Raw genomic sequence first — 23074 nt, forward strand, 5'->3', positions numbered from 1 at the left:
ACGCTGCTTCCCGAGGCCTATGGGTGGCCAGACATCCGCCTCGTCCTCACCTCCATTTGGACGGGACTCCGAGGGCTGTGCCATCTGCTCCAGCCCCTTCTGTCCCATTCCCACCCAGCCCAGGCCAGTGTGGCTGTGGCCACTGCCACAGGGCCTGCTTTGCACCTTACACACACCTGGCTCTGCTCCACGCACCTGCTTCTGTGTCTTTCCAACTCTGGGGGCCAAGAGGTGAGTCTTGTTTTTGCAGAGCTGGACAGCACAGCCTGCGGCCAGGAGGGTTATGCCAGCGAGGCGGGAATCGATATGGGAACACCACAGAGGTCACGTTTCAGATACTCACAGCTCAGAGCGGGTCCCATAGCTTGCACCTGAAGCCCCAACTACTCAGGAGGCTGAGGCGGAAGGATTGCTTGAGACCGGGAGGGCGAGGCCAGCCTGGGCAATGTAGCAAGACCCCATCTCTTAAAAAAATAAGTTCGGTGGGTGTGGGGCCAGTGCCTGTGGTCTGTTTTTTGGGAGGCTGAGGCAGGAGGATCGCTTGAGCCTAGAAGGTCGAGGCTGCAGTGAGCCATGATCCCACCACTGCACTGCAGCCTGGGCAACAGAGCAAGACCGTCTCTAAAATAAGAATAATAATAAAATACCTGGGGTTCAGAAAAGAAAAGCTGGAAGGCAAAGCTGACCGCACTGGGCAGAGGTGGAGACGGCAAGTCTGGGGGCTCCCTCATCTTCCCCTGCCCCAAGCCCTCAGGTGGCCTCCACCTGGTCCCCAGCCAAGTCCCAGTTGTGCAGGAGCATCCCAGCTGGGCCCTGGGATGTCACAGCCTTGTCACACACACAGCCTGGCCCGTCACAGCAGAGCTGGGGTCACAGCCTTGGGCTGCTGGGCTGTGGGCAGATGGCCCGGACCGTCCACACCCCGCTCCCCTGGAAGTCACCAACCAGGCTTAGTTGCCGGATGCCCCAAACAGCCCCCCGCGGTGCTTCGCAAGCTGGGCCGTCTCCTCCAGCATGTCCCCTGCTCTGTGGACACCCAGGGACGTGGAGGTAGCAGCACAGAGTCTTGGTCCAGGGCCCTGTTCACCAGGGAGCTGGGCGTCCTCAGAGCCTTCCCAAATGCCCACACCGGGGGCACCCGGGTTTCCCCAAACACTCCAGGACAGAGCGGGGGCTTTGATCACAGGGAGGGCGCTGCAGAGCTGCTGTGTCTCCTGGCTCCTCTGCCCCATGCTCCCCACTCAGGGCTCCAGCAGTGGGCTCAGAGGACAGTGTGGCATTAGCATCCCCTGCCCGTCCAGGTTGTCACTCTCCTTGGCCCCTCGCTGCTCCCCAATGGAAAAAAAGGGGGAAATAAAGAATTGTAAAAATATATATATATTGGAACCTGTATGTTTTGTGATCTTTGCAGCGTTTCTTTGTAAACTCTCCTTCTTTGGGTTTTTGACAAAACCTGAATGCAGAAGTGGTCTCCTCCCCGGTCACCCGTCCAGCCCCCGTGAGCCATCCCCAGGTGTCCCTGGCTCCTCATCCCCACAGTCCCATCCCTGCCCGTGCTGCCTCCAACACATGTGCCCGTGGTTCCATTTTGGTCCTTCACGAAGTATTTCTCCAACCAAGAAGCTGCTGGGATCTCTGTGGTTGGTGGCCCCGAGCGGCCCCACTCCTCTCAAGGATGATACCAGTAGAGCCGCTGTAGGCAGGCTCCATGCTGCGGGGTGGGCAGGTGCGGTCGTCCCCATCCTCCCCATGGGACTTGTGTTACTGTCCCCGTGTCCCAGATGGGGCGTCTCAGGAGCACAGCCAGTGTCCTCCCTCCTCTCCCCAGTGAGCAACACCGGCTGAAGGCCACAGCCTTGAAAGGGACAGGGACCTCACTCTCCAGGGCTGTCCCTCCTTCAAGGGACAAAATGTTTTGTGAAACTCAGTTCGATTCTGAGATTAATGGCCAGCTTGCAGGTGGTTTGAGCCCTGGACTGGAAGGCAGGAGGTCTGGGTTCAAGTCTCAAGGTAGACGGGGCCCAGGGGTGAGTTCCAGCATGGGCTGGGGGCCAGGGTGCTGCCCACGCGGCTCCCTGGGGAACTGAGCTCCCTGTGGCCATGCACAGAGCTTTCGGGCTTTTCCAGGCTGCACCAGGCCGGTGTGATGCTCTCCTCTTCAGACCCCAGACCTCCCTTGTGTGTTCCCTCTTGCTCCATCCTCAGCTCAGGAGGCCAGGGAGACGGAACTCTGTCCCAAAGGACATCCTGTGCCCCCGGCCACCTCTCATCGTTGGTTTACGGATGGGCTGGTGACCTATTTTGGAGCACCTACATCAGTGCCGTCCTCTAGTCTGACTCGGTTTGAACGATTAGAGAATTTTATTTTTCCCTGAACTTGAAATTGGAAGGAGGGAATGCTGTCGGTACGCGGAGGTGCTTGGAATGGGGCCTGCCAACCCGGAGGATGCTAGGGCTGTGATGAAGGCTACCCCACTACCTCCTCCAAGCACCTCCATCCCAGTTTAAGGTGGGGTCCGGACCTGCCCCTGAACTTGGCGGTTATGTGAGCCAATAAATTCCCAGTTATTATTTATTTTTTTATTGGCTGGGCACAGTGGCTCACACCTGTAATTCCAGCACTGTGGGAGGCCGAGGCAGGCAGATCACTTGAGGCCAGGAGTTCAAGACCAGCCTGGCCAACATGAGGAAACCCTGTCTCTACTAAAAAATACATTTAGTCAGACGTGGTGGCCCATGCCTTAGTCGGTGTGAGAACTGACTGATGCAATTACTGAGACTGTATTATGAACCTTTATAGTGTTAGAAATAAATTTTCGGTGCCACAAAAGAAACAGCATTCGAACATTAATTTTCTCAGCACGGCAATTTTACTTCTATAGAAGGGGGCGTCTGGCAGATGGAGCCCAGCGCCGCGCTGCGGGGCCTGCTGGGACTTGTAGTTCGCAGGCTCGGGGTGCGCAGGCGCAATGCCGAGTTTGCCTTTGCGCCAGTCGGGGTTGGCGGCGCCTGAACGAGCACACCTGAACGAGGGAGGGGAAGGGGTTCTTATCCCTGACGCAGGTACCCCTACTGCTATGTCGTTTCCCTATTGGCTAGGGTTGGACCGCACAGTCTAAGCTAATTCCGATTGGCTGTTTTAAAGAGGGCAGGGGTACGAGCCAGAGTGGGGGCGTGAGTAGTTTGGCAGGAAGGACAGCTACAGAAAAGGTGACTCAGGATGACTAAGAACAGAGCAGGTGACCAAGGATAACTAAGGTCAGAGCAGGTCAAGGGTGACTAAGGTCAGAGCAGGTGATAGGGGCTAGGAGGGGTTGTTTACTGAAACTAGGGGCAAGGAGACGAAAAGAACGAGGAAGTTAAATGAAGAAGAAAGAACAGGTGGCCGGGCACGGTGGTTCACGCCTGTAATCCAGCACTTTGGGAGGCTGAGGCAGGCGGATCACGAGGTCAGGAGATCGAGACCATCCTGGCTAACACGGTGAAACCCCGTCTCTACTAAAAATACAAAAAAATTAGCCGGTCGTGGTGTCGGGCGCCTGTCGTCCCAGCTACTTGGGAGGCTGAGGCAGGAGAATGGCGTGAATCTGGGAGGCGGAGCTTGCAGTGAGCCGAGATCTCGCCACTACACTCCAGCCTGGGCGACAGAGCGAGACTCCATCTCAAAAAAAAAAAAAACAGGGGAGCTGAATATACGGATACATTGGTTCTTTGGAGAGGAGCTCAGAACTGATTGTACTTAACAATTTACAGGCTAAAACCTTTGAAGAGGAATTTGTTATATCCTACAACAGTATATTAATTATAGTAGTATTACTGTTTTAATTTCTCATAAATAAGTCAGAATATTAAATAAATATTTAAACATAATTTAATTTGGCTGGGCGCGGCGGCTCACGCCTGTAATCCCAGCACTTTGGGAGGCCAAGGCAGGCAGATCACTGGAAGTCAGGAGTTCGAGACCAGCCTGGCCAACATGGTGAAACCGCGTGCTACCAAAAATATAAAAAATTAGCCGAGTGTGGTTGTGCACGCCCGTAATCCCAGCTACTTGGGAGGCTCGCTTGAACCCGGGAGGCGGAGGTTGCAGTGACCTGAGATCACGCCATTGCACACCAGCCTGGGCGACAAGAGCGAAACTCAGTCTCAAAAACAAACAAACAACAATTACTTAAGCAATCATTTTAATAAGCATGTAATACATTATACGTTTATATAGCTTGCTTAATAAATAATAGTAGTTATTAATATCCAATGCCAAGCCGCCGGGAAACGACGGAGCTGGGATTTGAGGATTGGCTCCGCGAACCCCACAACGCCCGGGGACTCCAGCGAACCACACTGGGTGGATCCAACAGCCGCAAGGGCATCGCGGTCCTGCGGAGACGCCGCCCGTCCGGAGGCGGCGCTGTGACCTAGGTTGGAGAGTCGGGAGCCCAGCGCCGCGCTGCGGGGCCTGCTGGGACTTGTAGTTCGCAGGTTCGGGGTGCGCAGGCGCAGTGCCGAGTTTACCTCTGCGCGCGTCGGGGTTGGCGGCGGCTGCGGCTGCGGCTGCGGCGAGTTCCTGAGGGGCGCCTGCGGGGGGCGTCCGCTCCGAGCGCCGAGGGGCCGAGCGGAGGAGGCGTCCTAGGGACACGCAGGGGAGGCCGGGCGGCCTGCACGGGGCGCTCCCGCCTCGGGGGCCCTGTCTGGCGCCTGAGCGCGCGCCCCAATGGTCACCTGCGCCCACCTGGGCCGGCGCGCGCGGCTCCCGGCAGCTCAGCCGTAAGTGCCGCCGCCTCCCGCGCCGCGACCTCCGTGCCGGGCCTGCAGGGGCTCTGGTGGGGCTGGGTCTGGCGGGGCCGGGGCGCCGGGGCATGACCCTGTCGCGTTAGGGTCCCCACGGGAGGGTCGGGGGCCGGCAGCTCGCCCAGGGCCCCAACGCCCAGGGTGGCACGGTCTGCCCTTGCCCTGTGAAAACGCCCCTGGATGAGAGACGCATAAGCTTCCTGAGGCCCAGCCTGCAAGGAGAGGCAGAAGACGCATTGACTCTACCCTAAAGGCAGAGAGGGGCTGCCACTCTCGCACTGCAGTGAGGCCACATCAGAGGGTCTCAGCGAGGGGCGGTCCTGCCCTCCAGGGGACACTGGGCGATGTCTGGAGACGTCTGTGGTTGTCATAACTAGGGGCAGTTCCTGGCATGGAGTAGGTGGAGGCCGGGGATGCAGCTCAGCACCCTGCCCCAGCCCAGAGAATGACCCAGGCCCCAGGGTCCACAGCGTCCTGAGGGAGAGACCTCACTTATATGTTAGCACCGCGGTCCTAGTGATAAGACAGCAAGGGTCCTTTTTTTTTTTTTGAGATGGAGGCTGGAGTGCAATCTCAGCTCACTGCAACCTCCGCCTCCCGGGTTCAAGCCATTCCCCTGCCTCAGCCTCCCGAGTAGCTGGGATTACAGGCACGCGCCACCACGCCCGGCTAATTTTTGCATTTTTAGTAGAGACGGGGTTTCACCATGTTGGCCAGGTTGGTCTGGAACTCCCGACCTCAGGTGATCCACCCGCCTCAGCCTCCCAAAGTGCTGGGATTACGGGCGTGAGCCACCGCGCCTGGCTGCAAGGGTCTGTTCTCTTTATACCCACCACCCCTGTTGAGGAATGAGGAAGGCAGCTGACCTTTCTGCTGGTCTAGCAACCCCAACCTCCCTGAACTCCCCACTACCCAAACAGGTTGGTTTCTTTTTCATCTTCTTTTTTTTCTTAAGATAATCTCGCCGTATCGCCCAGGCTGGAGTGCAGTTGCACGATCTCTGCTCACTGCATCCACCTCCTGGGTTCAAGTGATTCTCCTGCCTCAGCCTCCCAAGTAGCTGGGATTACAGGTGCACGCCCCCACGCCTGGCTAATTTTTATATTTTTAGTAGAGACAGAGTTTCTCCATGTTGGCCAGCCAGGCTGGTATCGAACTCCTGACCTCAGGTGATCCACCTACCTCGGCGTCCCAAAGTGAGCCACCACGCCCGGCGCCTTTGGTTCTTACATGAGCCTCCTGGAGCTACTGTGACAATGCACCACAAACCGGGGGGCAGGGGGAGGCTTGAAATGTATTCTCTCACAAGTCTGGAGGCCAGAAGCCTGACATGAAGATGCGGTGGGGCCGTGGTGCTTCTGAAGGCTCTGGCGGGAGGATCTTCTCTGTCTCTTCCAGCTTCTGGGGGTGGCCTGCCATAGTTGGTGTCCCTTGGCTTGGGGCCACATCACTCCAGGCTCTGCCTGCATCATCATGTGGCCTTCTTCCCTGTGTCTCTTTCTCCTTTTTTTTTGAGATGGGGTCTCAGTCTGTCACCAGGCTGGAGTGCAGTGGCACGATCTCGGCTCACTGCAACCTTTACCCTGCAGGATCAAGCAATTCTGCCTCAGCCTCTCAAGTAGCTGGGATTACAGGCGCACGCCACCACACCCAGCTAATTTTTGTATTTTTAGTAGAGATGGGGGTTTTGCCATGTTGGCCATGCTGGTCTCGAACTCCTGACCTCGTGATCTGCCCGCCTTGGCCTTTCAAAATGCTGGGATTACAGACATGAGCCACCGCATCCAGCTGTTTCTTTCTCTTATAAGGACACCAGTCATGCCTCCAGTAGCTGGAAGAGGCAGGAAGAATTTTTCCTGAGAGCTTTTTTTTTTTCCCTTATCTTTTCTTTTTGAGATAGAGTCTTGCTCCATTGCCCAGGCTGGAGTGCAGTGGCACAGTCTTGGCTCATTGTAACCTCTGTCTCCCAGGTTCAAATAATTATCCTGCCTCAGCCTCCTGAGTAACGGTTTACAGGGATGTGCCACCACACCTGGCTATTTTTTTTGTATTTTTAGTAGACGAGGTTTCACCATGTTGGCCAGGCTGGTCTCGAACTCCTGGGCTCAAGTGATCCTCCCACCTCAGCCTCCCAAAGTGCTGGGATCACAGGTATGAGCCAACACACCTGAGCTTTTCCCTAGAGCCTTCGGAGGGAGCACAGCCCTGCCCACACCTTGATCTCAGACTTCCAGAACTGGGAAAGGATATATTCCTGTTATTTTAAGCCCCCAGGTTAGTGGCACCTTGTGAAAACAGCCTCAGGAAATGCATGGAGCGCTTCACTTCCTAATGGAGCCTGAGTGTTTTGTAAAGTTGTTTGCTTCCAAGGCCTCAGGACCTTCATCCATAAAATAGGGCCTTTAAGACCCCTGGCCATGAATGTGTGTGGCGTCTCACACCTTTAATCCCAGAATTTAGGGAGGCTGAGGAAGGTGGATCTCTTGAGCCCAGGAGCTGTAGACCTGGGACAACATAGCAAGGCTCCGTCTCTACAGAAAATACAAAAAATTAGATGGGCATGGTGGTGCCTATAGTTCCAGCCACAGGTCTGAGGTAGGAGGGAGGATAGCTTGAGCCCAGGAGGTTGAAGCTGTCATGAGATGAGCTATGATCGCACCACTGCACTGCAGCCTGGGCAATGGAGGGAGACCCTATCTCTTTAAAAACACAAACCCTGGCCTCAGTCCTGGGTCGTGGCTTCAGTTTACCTCCCTGTGTGTGGGGGCCCCTTCAAGCAAATGGAGGTTCTCCAGGCCAAGGGCTCTGGGATCTGGGGACTGGCCTGGATCTGGTATTCACAGCGCCTTTTTCCTCCCCACAGCTCTGCCTGCCCAGGAACCTGCTTTTCCCAAGAGGAGAGAATGGCTGCTGGGTACCTGCCCCGCTGGTCCCAGGTGAGATGTCCTCATTCTCCCAAAAGGCACCCAGTATATCCAGAGGGAACAATCCCGCCAGAAACTCAGTCCTTGATAGAGAAGGAGACCCCTTGCTATGTGAAAGTTCAGAATTCCCCAGGAGTGGTGTGTGGGATGAGGTACTCATGCTGCTCCCAAGTGTAAAGAGTGACCCTCAGTATTGGGACTGAGCACAGCCTCTCCCTAGGAGACAGTATTACGGGATCCCTGGGGTGTCAGTTTTTCTGGCTGGAAACCTCTGTGGCTGTGGTACCTTTGCCCAAGTTCTTGTTCTGCATCCAGGAAGAATGAGGTATGCAGACAAGTGAAGGGTGAAGAAGAGTTGTATTTACTGTTAGAGCAGCTCAGAGGAATGGGCAGCTCCTCCCTGTTGGCAGGTTGTCTGGTCGAGTGTTCAGCTCTCAGCAGAGAGGAGGCCCAGGAGAGGGTGGCTTCTCTCCGCAGGCAAGTCATTCGGACGTCTCTGCAGGTCTCTGAAGCTCTCAGCAAGGGATGGTAGCTCCTCTCTGAAGCTCTCATCAGGGACAGTAGCTCCTCTCTGAAGCTCTCAGCAGGGACAGTAGCTTCTCTCTGCTGGCAGATGGTCTCTGCAGCTTTCAGTGGAGAGGGTACTCCTCTCTGCAGCTGGTCGTCTGGTCCCATTCTGTCATCTCTCTGCCTTCTTTGTCCTCTGGCCATCCTCTGCCCTGCTAAGCCTGAGCCCAGGGCTTTTATGGACCTCAGAGGGGAGGAAGTGTGTGCCGACTGGTTCATGGGCGGCCGTGGGAGGGTCGAAAGAGGCATCATGAGTCCCCACTCTGGTCTGTAGGACTGGCAGCCTGGCCCCCTGTCTTCAGGCCCTCCCTGGCCTGAAGGTGGGGCCTTACTGGGGACCCACCCCCTTCTGCCCAGGAATTAATCTGCCTCCTGCTGCCATTCATGGCCCTAGGACGTGGCCCCAACCCCCACTCTTGAGAGAGGCCAGGCAGTGGGAGCAGACACCCCTGAACCTGCAGGGACTGGGGAGTCCTTCCTGAGACCCCTGAGGGTGCAGGTTGCAGAGATGCCTGGGTCCTGCGCCTGGGAGGGCAGCCACGGCTGCACCCAGGAGCTCCTGCCTCGCCAACTTGGAGGAGGCAGGGCTCTCACTTGTCTCCAGCTCCTGCCTGCTTCCTGGAGTGGGAGGCCCAGGTCTGCAGCTGCGGGTCTGGCAGCTTCAGCTGCACCCAGGAGGGCAGATCCTGCCTCCTGAGGCTCAGATCCACAGCTACAGGAGGATGGGGCTCCCACTAGCTCCAAGGAGTGTGCAGCCCTGGTGGCACCTCCCTGCTGCTGCTTGACATGATGGCATCAGCCACTGCCATCAACAGGTGGGATCCAGCACCTTCCCCTGGAGAGCAGGCAGTGCTGCCCAGGAAGGCATCCTCCTCTTTACCTGAAAGAATATTTCTGTAATTGTGATAAAACACACGTGAAATATGTATGAACTTTACCATCTTAGCCATTTTTAAGTGCACAGCTCAGTGGCATTAAGTTGGACAACCATCACCACCCTCCTCTCTAGAACTTCCTCCTCTTCCCAAACTGAAGCTCTGTCCCCATGAGACACTCATTCCCTGTCCCCCTCCCCAGCCCCTGGCACCCCCCATCCTACTTTCTGTCTCTCTGAATCTGACAACTCTAGGGACCTCCTAGGAGTAGAACCACACAGACTTTGTCCTTCTGTGTCTGGCTTCTCTCACTGAGCATAACGTGATTGCAGTTTTATTTTTTTATTTTTTTTCAGACAGGGTCTTGCTCTGTTGCCCAGGTTGGAGTGCAGTGGTGCGATCTTGGCTCATTGCAACCTCTGCCGCCCAAGCTCAAGCTATTCTTGTGTCTCAGCCTCCCAAGTAGCTGGGATTATGGGCATGTGCCACCATACCCAGCCAATTTTTGTATTATTAGTAAAGACGGGGTTTTACCATGTTGGCCCAGGCTGGCTGTGAACTCCTGGGTTCAGGTCATCCACCCACCTTGGCCTCCCAAAGTGCTGGGATTACAGGCACAAGCCACCACGTCTGCCCTCTGCAGTTTTATTTAAGATGGAGTTTCGCTCTGTTGCCCAAGCTGAAGTGCAGTGGCACAATCTCAGCTCATGCTGAGATCCTGCCTCCGGGGTTCAAGTGATTCTCCTGCCTCAGCCTCCCAAGTAGCTGAGATTACGGCACTCACCACCATACCCGGCTAATTTTTGTATTTTTAGTAGAGACAGGGTTTCATCATGTTGGCCAGGCTGGTCTTGAACTCCTGGCCTCAAAGGCCAAAGTGCTGGGATTATAGGCATATCCTGGAGTGGGATTTTAAAAATATTTTAAAATTTTTTTGTAGAAACTGGGTGTCATTGTGTTGTCCAGTCTGGTGTTGAATTCCTGGGCTCAAGCTGTCTTCCCAGCTTGGCTTCCCAAAGTGCTGGGATTACCAGTGTGAGCAAAGTCGGAAGGGTTTGTTTTTTTTTTCCAGGATGCAACTGAAGAGGGAGAGGTGAAGGCATAAGACAGGTGTGGACTGAAGCGAGTCCATACAGGGCCCTTAAGGCTGGGATCGAAAGCTCGGGGTGCCTCCTGTATGCATATGGTTCGGGTGCTAGAAGTGGTTCTACATCTTTTCTTTCTTTCTTTCTTTCTTTTTTTGAGATGGAGTTTCACTCTTGTTGCCCAGGCTGGAGTGCAGTGGCGCAATCTCGGTTCACTGCAACCTCCGCCTCCCGGGTTCAAGCGATTCTCCTGCCTTAGCCTCCCGAGTAGCTGGAATTACAGGCACCTGCCACCACGCTTGACTAATTTTGTATTTTTAGTAGAGACGGGGTTTCTCCATATTGGTCAGGCTGGTCTCGAACTCCCGACCTCAGGTGATCCGCCTGCCTTGGCCTCCCAAAGTGCTGGGATTACAGGTGTGAGCCACCGAGCCCAGCCGGTAACTTTTTTTTTTTTTTTTTTTTTGAGATGGAGTCTTGCTTTGTCACTCAGGCTGGAGTGCCGTGGCACAATCTCTGCTCACTGCAACGTCTGCCTCCCGGTTCAAGCAATTCTCCTGCCTCAGCCTCCTGAGTAGCTGGGACTACAGGTGCGTGCCACCATGCCTGGCTGATTTTTGTATTCTTAGTAGAGATGGGGTTTCACTATGTTGGCCAGGCTGGGCTCGAACTCCTGACCTTGTGATTCACCTGCCTCAGCCTCCCAAAGTGCTAGGATTACAGGCATGAGTCACGGTGCCCAGCCAACTTTTACATCTTACAGCAGATACCAGCTTAGGTGCTGTTTTATACCGTGGATTACCTGGATAGCCATTCAGGCCCTAAACACTCATCAGCCCCTTCATATGTTGAAACAACAAAGCTTTTGCCATATTTCGGTGGGTCAAGGTTGTAGCAGATTCCTCTTTTTTTTTTTTTTTTTTTTTTGAGACAGTCTCGCTCTGTCACCCAGGCTGGAGTGCAATGGCGTGATCTCGGCTCACTGCAAGCTCCGCCTCCCAGGTTCACGCCTTTCTCCTGCCTCAGCCTCCCGAGTAGCTGGGACTACAGGAGCCCGCCACCACTCCCGGCTAATTTTTTTGTGTTTTTAGTAGAGACGGGGTTTCACCGTGTTAGCCAGGATGGTCTCGATCTCCTTACCTCGTGATCTGCCCGCCTCGGCCTCTCAAAGTGCTGGGATTACAGGCGTGAGCCACCTCAACTGGCTGCAAATTCCTCTTCTTACATTGTCCATGCCTTGTAATGTGTAATTCTAAAATAACTAATCTCTAATAACTGTGAGTTTTGAGGAAGGTCCTGTTCCATCCTGTGTATTGTTGGGCATTGTTTCTCAGTCTTCTGACTATGGCAGTAGCAAATGCTGTGACTGATATTAACTAGTTAGTCCTGACGACAACACACTTTGGATAAAATTCTTCTTTCCATTGAACAGATGAGGAGGCTGTGTCCTGGATAGGTCAGCAATATACCTGCAGTCCCTTAACCTGCAAGTGGCATATCCATGACGTCCATTCATTTTCAGAATCAGCAGGAGGAGATTCTCACATGGGAATGTCAGTCTCAGAGATCCAGAGGTTAGAATCACCAGTTCAATAAGAAATGGGCAAAATGTTTCATCCAGACCTGTGTGCTGGTCGTCCTTGCTGTGTTGATGGTGGGCCTAGGGTCTGTATGTCCCTCTGATTTTAAGCCAAGGACAAGCACCCGCAAGGCAGCTAGTAGAAACTGACTTCTGAACTTTGCACCTTGACCTTTCTCAACTTCCCTGGTGCCACCAACCTCACCCCTCCTCCCATGAACGTGGGTGGTGATGGACCCATCTTTAGCAGAACCGCTGTGATATTCTAGGAATTAGTAACCTTTGAGGACGTGTCCGTGGACTTCTCCCAGGAGGAGTGGGAGTTGCTGGAGCCTGCTCAGAAGAACCTGTACAGAGAGGTGATGCTGGAGAACTACAGGAACGTGGTCTCCCTGGGTAAGGCAAGCATCACTAATTCCTGTGTTCACTGATTCACAATTATCTGGTGCATTAGTCTGTTCTCACACTACTAATAAAGAAATACCCAAGACTGGGTAATTTGTAAAGGAAAGGGGGTTTAATGGGCTCAGTTCCACATGGCCGGGGAGGGCTCACAATCATGATGGAAGGCGAATGAGGAACAAAGTCACGTCTTACGTGGCAATAGGCAAGAGAGCTTGTGCAGGGAAACTCCCATTTGTAAAACCGTCAGATCTCGTGAGACTTATTCATTACCACGAGAACAGTATGGGGAAAACCACCTCCGCCATGATTCAGTTATCTCCCCCGGCTCCACCCTTGACGTCGGGATTATTACAATTCAAGGTGAGATTTGGATGGCGACACAGCCAAACCATGTCATCTAGCATCTACTATGTGTCTGGCACCATGCTGGGAATGGGGGATTCATTGGTAAATAAGACGTGGGTCCTGGTTTTGTGGCTTTCGTGGTCTGGTTTCTCTGAGAACAGATGACCTTACTTGTTCAGTACGTGATAGCTGGAGCTGCAGTGCAATTACATGTCTCAGCTCAGGCATAGATAACTTCTCTGATTCCCCTTGGGAACATAGTCAGAGTGTCTTAGTCCGTTTCACACTGCTATAAAGAATACCACCTAGGCTGGGCGTGGTGGCTCATGCCTGTAATCCAAGCACTTAGGGATCACAGGGGTGGATCACTTGAGGTCAGGAGTTCAAGACCAGCCTGGCCAACATGGTGAAACCCTGTCTCTACTAAAAATGGCGGGCACCTGTAATCCCAGCTACTCAGGAGGCTGAGGCAGGAGACTTGCGTGAACACGGGAGGCAGAGGTTGCAGTGAGCCAAGATTGCACCACTGCACTCCAGCCTGGGCAACAGAGCAAGACTCCGTCTCAAAAAAAAAAGAAAAGAGGTTTAATGGAGTCACAGTTCCACATGGCTCAGGAGGCCTCAGGACACTTACAATCATGGCAGAAGGGGAAGCAGGCACCTTCTTCAAAAGGCAGCAAGAGAGGGAAGAGAGCAGGGGAAACCTTATAAAACCATCAGATCTCATGAGAACTCACTATCACGAGAACAGCATGGGGGAACCGCCCCCATGCTCTCATCACCTCCCATCAGGTACCTCCCTTGATCCGTGGGGATTACAATTAGAGATTACAATTCGAGATGAGATTTGGGTCGGGAGACAGCTCAACCACATCACAGAGCATTTGTACTCTTTCTGCCAAGGTAAAGAGCCATCATTAAAAAAAAAGTCTTTACTGTGATAAAAAAAATGTAGGCTGGGCGTGGTGGTTCACGTCTGTAATCCCAGCACTTTAGGAGGCCTAGGTGGGTGGATCACTTGAGGCCAGGAGTTTGAGACCAGCCTGACCAATGTGGCAAAACCCCATCTCTACTAAAAATACAAAAATTAGCTGGGCATGGTGGCAGGTGCCTGTAATCCCAGCTACTTGGGAGGTCGAGGCATGAGAATCGCTTGAACCCGGGAGGCAGAGGTTGCAGTGAGCCAAGATCGTACTACTGGACTCCAACCTGGGCGACAGAGCGAGACTCTGTCTCAAAAAATATATATACAGCGGTGGCTCACACCTGTAATCCCAGCACTCTGGGAGGCCAAAGTGGGGTGGATCACCTGAGAGACCAGCTTGACCAACATGGAGAAACCTTGTCTCTACTAAAAATACAAAATTAGCCAGGCGTGGTGGCTCATGCCTGTAATCCCAGCTACTCAGGAGGCTGAGGCAGGAGAATCGCTTGAACCCAGGAGGTGGAGGTTGCGGTGAGCTGAGATTGTGCCATTGCATTCCAGCCTGGGCAACGAGCAAAACTCCCTGTCAAAAAAAAAAAAAAAAGTATATATACATATATATATATATGCACACACATATCTATCTATATATCTCTATATAAACATAAAATGTGCCTTTTTCACCCCTTTTAAGCATGCAGTTCAGTGACATTAAATGCATTCAGCATGTACCACAGCCACTACAACTGTCGATTTCCAGAACTTTTTTATCCTCAACCAAAACTCTGTACCCATTAAATTCTCCCTCCCCAGCCCCTCCTTCAGCACCTTGTAACCATGAGTCACTCTCCATCTATAAGGATTTGCCTACCCTGGACATTTCTTTTCTTTTCTTTTCTTTTTTTTTTTTGAGATGGAATCTTGCTCTGTCGCCCAGGCTGGAGTGCAGTGGCGTGACCTTGGCTCACTGCAAGCTCCGCCTCCTGGGTTCACGCCATTCTCCTGCCTCAGCCTCCGGAGTAGCTGGAACTACAGGCGCCCGCCACCACATCCGGCTAATTTTTTAATAATTTTTTGTATTTTTAGTAGAGACGGGATTTCACTATGTTAGCCAGGATGGTCTCAATCTCTTGACCTCGTGATCCGCCCACCTCGGCCTCCCAGAGTGCTGGGATTACATGCAGGAGCCACCGCACCTGGCCAACATTTCATATAAATGGAATCATATAATATATGGCCTTTTGTGTCTGGCTGATTTCACTGGGTGTGATGTTTTCAGGGTTCATTTACATTGTAGCCTGTGTCAGTGCTTTATTCATAGATGAAGAAGATTCCATTGTGTGTATACAACACGCTGTGTCCATCCATTCACCAGTTGATGGACACCTGGGTTTCCACCTTTCCGCTGTTGTGAATCCTGTTGCTGTCAGCATTGGCAAACAAGTATCTGTTTCAGTCACTGTTTTCAGTGCTTTGGGTCGATACTAGGAGTAGAATTGCTGGATCATGCGGTAATTCTATGTTTAGAATTTAGCTTTTTGAGGAACTGCCATACTGGCTTTTCTTTTGTTTTTTTGTTTTGAGACAGAGTCTCACTTTGTCGCCCAGGCTGGAGTGCAGTGGTGCTCTCTCAGGTCACTGCAACCTCTGCCTCCACAGTTCAAGTGATTCTCATGCCTCAGCCTCCCAATTAGCTGGAATTACAAGTGTGCACCACCACACCTGTTTTTGTATTTTTTTTTTCTTATGAGATGGAGTTTCGCTCTTGTTGCCCAGGCTGGAGTGCAGTGGTACAATCTAGGCTCACCACAACCTCCACCTACCAGGTTCAAGCGATTCTCCTGCCTCAGACTCCCCAGTAGCTGGGATTACAGGCATGCGCCACCACACCCGGCTACTGTTTTTGTATTTTTAATAGACATGGATTTTTGCCATGTTGGCCAGGCTGGTGTTGAACTCGTGACCTCTAGTGATCCACCTACTTCGCTTCCCAAAGTGCTGGGATTACAGACGTGAGCCACTGTGCCCAGCCCCATACTGGTTTTTGTATCAGCGTGTACATTTTCCATTCCCACCAGCAGTGCAGACTGTTGCAATTTCTCCACATCCTTGGCAACACTTATTATTTTTTATTATGGCCTTTCTCATATGTGTGAAGTGGTATCTCATTGTGGTTTTGATATGCATTTCTCTAATGACCAATGACATTGAGCATCCATTCCTGTGTTTATTGACCATTTGTATATCGATTTTTGGGGGAAATGTAAGATCTGTAATTTTTTTTTTTTTTTTTTTTTTTTTTTTTACTCTGTCGCCCATGCTGGAATGCAGTGCTGCAATCTCGGCTCACTGCTAGCTCTGCCTCCCGAGTTCATGCCATTCTCCCGCCTCAGCCTCCCGAGTAGCTGGGACTACAGGCGCCCGCCACTACACCTGGCTAATTTTTTGTATTTTTAATAGACACGGGGTTTCACTGTGTTAGCCAGGATGGTCTTGATCTCCTGACCTCATGATCCACCCGCCTTGGCCTCCCAAAGTGTTGGGATTACAGGTGTGAGCCACCGCACCCACCCTTTTTTTTATTTTTTGAGACAGAGTCTCACTCTCATTGCCCAGCCTGGGGTGCAGTGGTGTGCTCACAGCTCACTGCAGCCTTGACCTCCCCAGGGCTCAAGTGATCCTCCCACCTCAACCTCCCACGTAGCTGGGACTATAGGCTTAGACCACCACACCTGGCTAGTTTTTTTTGTTTGTTTGTTTGTTTTTGTTTTTTTTTTGGTAGGTACGGGGTCTTGTCATGTTGCTCAGGCTGGTCTCAAACTCCTGTGTTCAAGTGATCACCTGCCTCTGGGCCTCCCAAAGTGTTGGGATTACAGGTGTAAGCCACCACGCCCAACCAGATCTGTAATTTTTTTTTTTTTTGAGACTGAGTCTTGCTCTGTTGCCCAGGCTGGAGTGCAGTGCCACGATCTCGGCTCACTGCAACCTCTGCCTCCTGGGTTCAAGTGATTCTCCCACCTTAGCCTCCTGAGTAACTGGGGCTACAGGCATGCACCACCATGCCCAGCTAATTTTTGTATTTTTAGTAGAGATGGGGTTTTCCCATGTTGGCCAGGCTGGTCTCAAACTCCTGACCTCAGGTGATCCACCCACGTTGGCCTCCCAAATTGCTGGGATTACAGGAGTGAGCCACCATGCCTGGCACAGATCTGTAATTTTTTAACTAGAAAATAAAATCTTTATTTTGTGCTACCTCTCAAGTATACTCTTGTCTCTTACAGAAGACATGAAGAACCAGTGTACTGATGGGGGGATTAAGGAGGGTCCACTTTCTCCAGCACAAACCTCACAAGTCACTAGTCTTTCCTCATGGATGGGGTATTTACTTTTTCAACCAGTGGCTTCTTCCCACTTGGAGCAAAGAGAAGCCCTGTGGATGGAGGAGAAAGGAGCTCCTCAAGCCTCCTGTTCAGGTGAGAATCAGGCAGATAGAAACCATTGGGATGGCAGTGGCATCGTGGGAAACATTGGTCAGCGAGCTCTTCACAAGGCCCTGATTCTGTAAGGAGAATGCCAAGATCCCTTTCTCAGACACCTTCAGTTCTCTTTCTGGCAGCTTTCTCCTCCTCTTTACTACCTTACATGACCTCTCTCAGGGTACAGAGAAAAGAGTATCCCATTTTCTTGTTTTATTTATTTATCTTAAGACAGGGTCTCACTCTGTGGCCCAGGCTGGAGTGCAGTGGCATGATCATATCTCACTGCATCCTCACCTTCGTGGGCTCAAGTGATTCTCCTGCCTCAGCCTCCTGAGTAGCTGGGACTATAGGCACATGCCATCACTCCCAGCTATTTTTTTTTTCTCAGAGATGGAGTCTCACTGTGTTTCCCAAGCTGGTCTTGAATTCTTGGCCTCAAGCGATCCTCCTTTCTCAGGCTCCCAAAGTGTTGGGAGTACAGGCATCAGCCATGACTCATGGCCCCATTTTCTTCTATTTTTCCCCCCATTTTCTTCTTGAAGCCATTTTGCCTATGTTTCTAGTTGTCTCTTCCCTCTTTGCTTTCTTGATAACTCTTTCTCTCTGCCAGACGTATTCTCCAGCTTTACAGAGTAATTTCTTTCTTTCTTTTTTTTTTTTTTGAAACAGTCTCGCTCTTGTTGCCCAGGCTGCAGTACAGTGGTGTGATCTTGGCTCACTGCAACCTCCACCTCCCAGGTTCAAGCGATTTTCTGCCTCAGCCTCCTGAGTACAGGTGTGCGCCACCACACATGGCTAGTTTTTGTATTTTTATTAGAGACAGGGTTTCACCATGTTGGTCAGGCTCAAACTCCTGACCTCAGGTGATCCACCTGCCTCGGCCTCCCAAAGTGCTGGGATTACAGGCGTGAGCCACTGCACCTGGCCTACAGAGTAATTTCTTTCTGCATTGATATTTCCCTGCCTTTTCCCATCACTGTCCATCTTCTGCTGCTGCATCTCATCCTCAGTGGCCTTCCTTGCCACCCATCTCTCTTTTTCCCATCCTTCCCCCATGTTCAAAGCTGACATGTGAACATCAATCCACACAGGCCTTGTAGATGTCAGAAGGACTTTTGTCCCACTGGTTTTCAAGTAGCTGTTTCTTCTAAAATTGTTTCCACCGCAATTTATTTCAGATTGGATGACTGTACTAAGAAACCAAGACTCAACTTACAAGAAGGTGGCTTTGCAGGAGGAACCAGCCAGTGGTATAAATATGATAAAGCTTATCAGAGAAGACGGGGGATGGAAGCAATTAGAGGAGAGCCATGAAGACCCCCAGGGGCTTTTGAGCCAAAAGGCATCCCTTCACGTAGTGGCCGTTCCTCAGGAGAAGGCTACTGCATGGCATGGATTTGGGGAAAATGGTAATCTGAGCCCAGCCCTTGTTTTATCACAGGCAAGCTCTAAAGGGAACCAGTTGTGTGGCAGTGAGTCAGATATTACAAGCTTGGCATCCGATTCAATCTTAAACCACCATCAGCTGGGATATGCAGATCGGAGACCCTGTGAAAGTAATGAATGTGGAAAGGCCATCAGCCAGAACAGTCACTTTATTCAACACAGGGGGAAAGTGTTTGTGTATTTGGAAAATGGGCAGTCATTGAACCACGGTATGGCCCTGACTATTCACAACAAAATCAACACGGCAGAGAAACCCTTTGAGTGCCACCAGTGCGGGAAGGTGTTCAACCGGAGGCATTCTTTGAGCGAACATCAAAGAATTCACACAGGGGAGAAACCCTACGAGTGTCAGGAGTGTGGGCGAGCCTTTACGCACAGCTCCACCCTCACGCGCCATCTGAGAACTCATACTGGAGAGAAGCCCTACGCGTGCGGCGAGTGCGGGAAAGCCTTCAACAGGATCTCATCGCTGACTCAGCATCAGAGGATTCACACTGGGGAAAAGCCCTATAAATGCGAAGACTGTGGGAAATCCTTCTGCCAGAGTTCTTACCTGATCTTGCACAAGAGGACACACACCGGAGAGAAGCCCTATGAATGCAGTGAATGTGGAAAGGCCTTCAGCGACCGTTCCTCTCTCAACCAGCACGAGCGAACTCACACAGGTGAGAACCCCTATGAATGTAAGCAGTGTGGGAGAGCCTTCAGCCAGAGGTCTTCCCTTGTGAGGCACGAGAGAACTCACACTGGAGAGAAACCCTACAGGTGTCAGGAATGTGGGAAAGCCTTCAGCCAGAGCTCATCCCTTGTCACACATCAGAAAACTCACAGCAGCCAGAAAACCTATAAAATCATTGACTGTGGGAAAGCATTCTACCAGAACAGACATCTTATTGGATGTTAGCAATTGCATGCTGCTTTGTAAACCACTTTTTAGTACTCTAACACATACATATGGTTATCTTTTGCCCTAGTGTGATGGATTTGAAAAGAAGTAGGTTTATGTCACCTTCTCACCTTCTTGTAAGAAAGCTCTGAGAATGGGCATTTTTGTGTTTTGTTATTGTTGTTGTTGAGGTGGAGTCTGCCATCCAGGCTGGAGTGCAGTGGCGTGATCATACCTCACTGCAGCTTCAACTTCCTGGGCTCAAGTAATCCTCCCACCACAGCCTCCCAGGTACCTAGTACTATAGGTGTGCACCACCATGCCCAGCAAATCTTTAAATTTATTATAGAGTGGGAGGCAGGGTACAGTGGCTCATGCCTATAATCCTAACACTTTAGGAGGCTGAGGCAGGTGGATCATGAGGTCAGGAGATCGAGACCATCCTGGCTAACACGGTGAAACCCTGTCTCTACTAAAAATACAAAAAAGTAGCCGGGCGTGGTGGCAGGTGCCTGTAGTCCCAACTACTCAGAAGGCTGAGGCAGGAGAATGGTGTGAACCTGGGAGGCGGAGCTTGCAGTGAGCCAGGATTGCACCACTGCACTCCAGCCTGGGTGACAGAGCGAGACTCCATCTCAAAAAAAAAAAAAAAATTATTATAGAGTTGGGGTCTTGCTTCATTGCCAAGACTGGTCTTGAACTCCTGGAGTCAAGCATCCTCCTGTCTTGGCCTCCCAAAGTGTTGGCATTAGAAGCATGAGCCGCTGTGCCCAGCCTGACGGGGCCTTTTAGTGGGAGGAGTTGCCATTACACCGTGTCCAGTAAGCTCCAGACTTTCGGAAAAGATTGGTGGACGGGAATGCTATCATGGATGGGATCTTGCCAAGAACCATCACATGTTAATTTAGTTGCTTAAACAAAAGGTGTTCTGTTCCTTAACTACTGTGTCTTTACTTTTTATTTCATTGTTCATTGTTTTTATTTCAATATTCTTTTCTGGGTTTATTTGAGACAAGTTTTCACTCTGTTGCTGAGGCTGAAGTGCAGTGGTGTGATCATAGCTCCCTGTAGTGAGCCTTCATCTGCTGGACTCAAGCAATCCTCCCACCTCAGCCTCTCTGGTAGCTGGGACTACACATGTGCACCGCTACCACACCTAGCTAAAATTTTTTTTTTAATTTTTGTAGTGATGAGCTTTCACCAGGTTGCCCAGGCTGGTCTCAAACTCCCGAGCCCAAGCAATCCACCCACCTTGGCCTCCCAAAGTGCTGGTATTACAGGTGTGAGCCACCGCGCTGGGGTTAAGGGTGCGAGCCACCTGTGCTGGGGTTACGAGCACGAGCCACTGCGCTGGAGTTACGGGCACGAGCCACCTGCGCTGGGGTTACGGGCACGAGCCAGCTGTGCTGGGGTTACGGGCATGAGCCACCTGTGCTGGGGTTACGGGCACGAGCCAGCTGTGCTGGGGTTAAGGGCGCGAGCCACATGTGCGGGGGTTACGGGCACAAGCCACTGCGCTGGGGTTACGGGCGCGAGCCGCCCGTGCTGGGGTTACAGGTGCGAGCCGCCGTGCTGGGGTTACGGGTGCAAGCCGCCGTGCTGGGGTTACAGGTGTGAACCATTGCGCCTGGCCTTTATTTCAGCATTCTGTTTCAGTGTTTCACATTGGCCACTTAGCTAGATCCGTTTGTCTTCTGCACTACTGTGCTGATCCAGAGTATATGCTAAGACAGAAAGTGCTTTGGAGGTAAAGTTTAAAAAATACAAGGGTTTCAAAATAGTACTAGTAATTTCATCCATTCACAAAAGGACAAAGGCTGGATAGAGACGTGAAGAAATGAATCATTTACGTGATGATTGGGGTGTTCCGATTATGTGTGATTTTGTGTCTTTTGCCGTTTCATTTTATATTGCTATAATCATTTTGACAATGAATACAAATCAAATAGCACCCAAAATCGTGAAGGATACGGAACCTCATTGATGAATCAGGATAGACTGTGGGTACCTAGATGGTAGAGACACAGTATAGTAAACTTTGGGACATAGAGGGTGGAATGACCTTTGGTGGCCTGGGAAAAGTCCTGCCTGTGAGATGTCCCTAGCAAAATCGAGACCAGGAGTGCCGATGTGCATTATCTTCATGAACATTTATTGGATGCTTACTGTATACCAAGCACTAGCCAAGTACTTCCATGTGGTTCTTCATTTAGCCCTCACGACCCCATGAGATAATCACTATTCACATTCAGTTTTACAGAAGACAAAACAGAAATAATTTGCTCAAGGTCACACAATTAGAAAGTAGTGGAATCTGGGCTGGGCGCGGTGGCTCACACCTGTGATCCCAGCACTTTGAGAGGCTGAGGTGGGTGGATCACTTGAGGTCAGGAGTTTGAGACCAGCCTGGCCAACATGGTGAAGCCCCATCTCTACCAAAAAATACAAAAATTAGGGAGGCCGAGATGGGCGGATCACCTGAGGTCAGGAGTTCGAGACCAGCCTGACCAACATGGAGAAACCCCATCTCTACCAAAAATAGAAAATTAGCCAGGCGTGGTGGCGCATGCCTGTAATCCCAGCTACTCGGGAGGCTGAGGCAGGAGAATTGCTTGAACCCGGGAGGTGGAGGTTGCTGTGAGCCGGACAGCACCATTACACTCCAGCTCTGGGCAATAAGAGTGAAACTCTGTCTCAAAAAAAAAAAAAAAAAAAAAATCTGGGCGTGGTGGTTCATGCCTCTAGGCCCAGCTATTCAGGAGGCTGTGGCATGAGAATAGCTTGAGGTTGCAGTGAGCCAAGATGGTGCCATTGCACTCTAGCCTGGGTGACAGTGAGACTCTGTCTCAAAAAAAAAAAAAAAAAAGTAGTGGACTCTGGATTTGACCTTGAGCACCCTGTACAAAGCCAACACCTCATTTGCCAGGCCACCAAGCAGGGGAACTGTTTTCCAAATGTTCTCTTGGAAAGCTAGGTGTAGTGGCTCACAACTGTTAATCCCAGTATTTTGGGAGCCTGAGGTGGGAGGATCACTTGAGCCCAGGTGTTCAAAACCAGCCTGGGCAACATAGTCCCTGTCTCTGCAAAAAATGCAAACATTAGCCAGGCATGGTGGCTCACGCCTATAGTCCCAGCTACTCTGGGGGCTGAGGTGGAAGGACTGCTTGAGCCCAGGAGGCTGAGGCTGCAGTGAGCTATGAGCACACCACTGCACTGCAGCCTGAGTGACAGAGCAAGACCCTGTCTCAAAAAAATTTTACAAATTTTCTCTTAGGAGTCGTCTAACTTTCCTGTGAATCTTCCCTTTTTCTTTGAGCTAATGAGGGAGGTTGCCCGTCAGATCTCCTTTCACCCAAATGGAACATGTTGCTTTTCCTTAGAGATCCTTCATCCATGGTCAGTCTAGACCCTATTGGGTTGATGAGTAAGTTTCTTTAGGGGCTCTGTGGACACCTTTGAACTGGATGCAAAGTGTGTGCTGGTGCATTGATGTGTTTTTTGGGGAAAGCATCTGTAGCTTTCAGCATATTCTTGAGAAGGGTTGACTTAGAGGTCTCCTGACTGTACTGTTTTCAGTCTTGTTATCTCCCTCCAGCAATTATATTTTATTTTTTGAGATGGAGTCTCACTATGTTGCCCAGGCTGGAGTGCAATGGTGAGATTTCGGCTCACTGCAACCTCTGCCTCTGGGTTCAAGTGATTCTCCTGCCTCAGCTCCCAAGTAGCTGGGAGTACAGGCATGCGCCACCATGCCCGGCTAATTTTTTTGT

The 23074-nt window shown here is 51.5% G+C and overlaps 1 protein-coding gene across 2 annotated transcripts; it reads left to right on the forward strand.

The window, feature by feature from the left end:
• The first annotated feature begins 4528 nt into the window (after positions 1-4528).
• On the forward strand, positions 4529-22860 carry ZNF554 (zinc finger protein 554). 2 transcript variants are annotated; one of them, XM_054465993.2, is made up of 5 exons: positions 4529-4764; positions 7652-7724; positions 12088-12214; positions 16775-16966; positions 18151-22860. In XM_054465993.2, exons 1-5 carry the CDS (start codon positions 4712-4714, stop codon positions 19320-19322), a joined length of 1617 nt encoding a protein of 538 aa, XP_054321968.2. In that variant the 5' UTR covers positions 4529-4711; the 3' UTR covers positions 19323-22860. The 2 variants fall into 2 exon arrangements, with proteins under 2 accessions (XP_054321968.2, XP_054321969.2); XM_054465994.2 differs by lacking the exons at positions 4529-4764; positions 7652-7724 and having other exon boundaries at positions 12106-12219.
• Positions 22861-23074: the final 214 nt, after the last annotated feature.

The sequence above is a fragment of the Pongo pygmaeus genome, chromosome 20 (genome assembly GCF_028885625.2).
Source record: "Pongo pygmaeus isolate AG05252 chromosome 20, NHGRI_mPonPyg2-v2.0_pri, whole genome shotgun sequence".
NCBI lineage: Eukaryota > Metazoa > Chordata > Mammalia > Primates > Hominidae > Pongo > Pongo pygmaeus.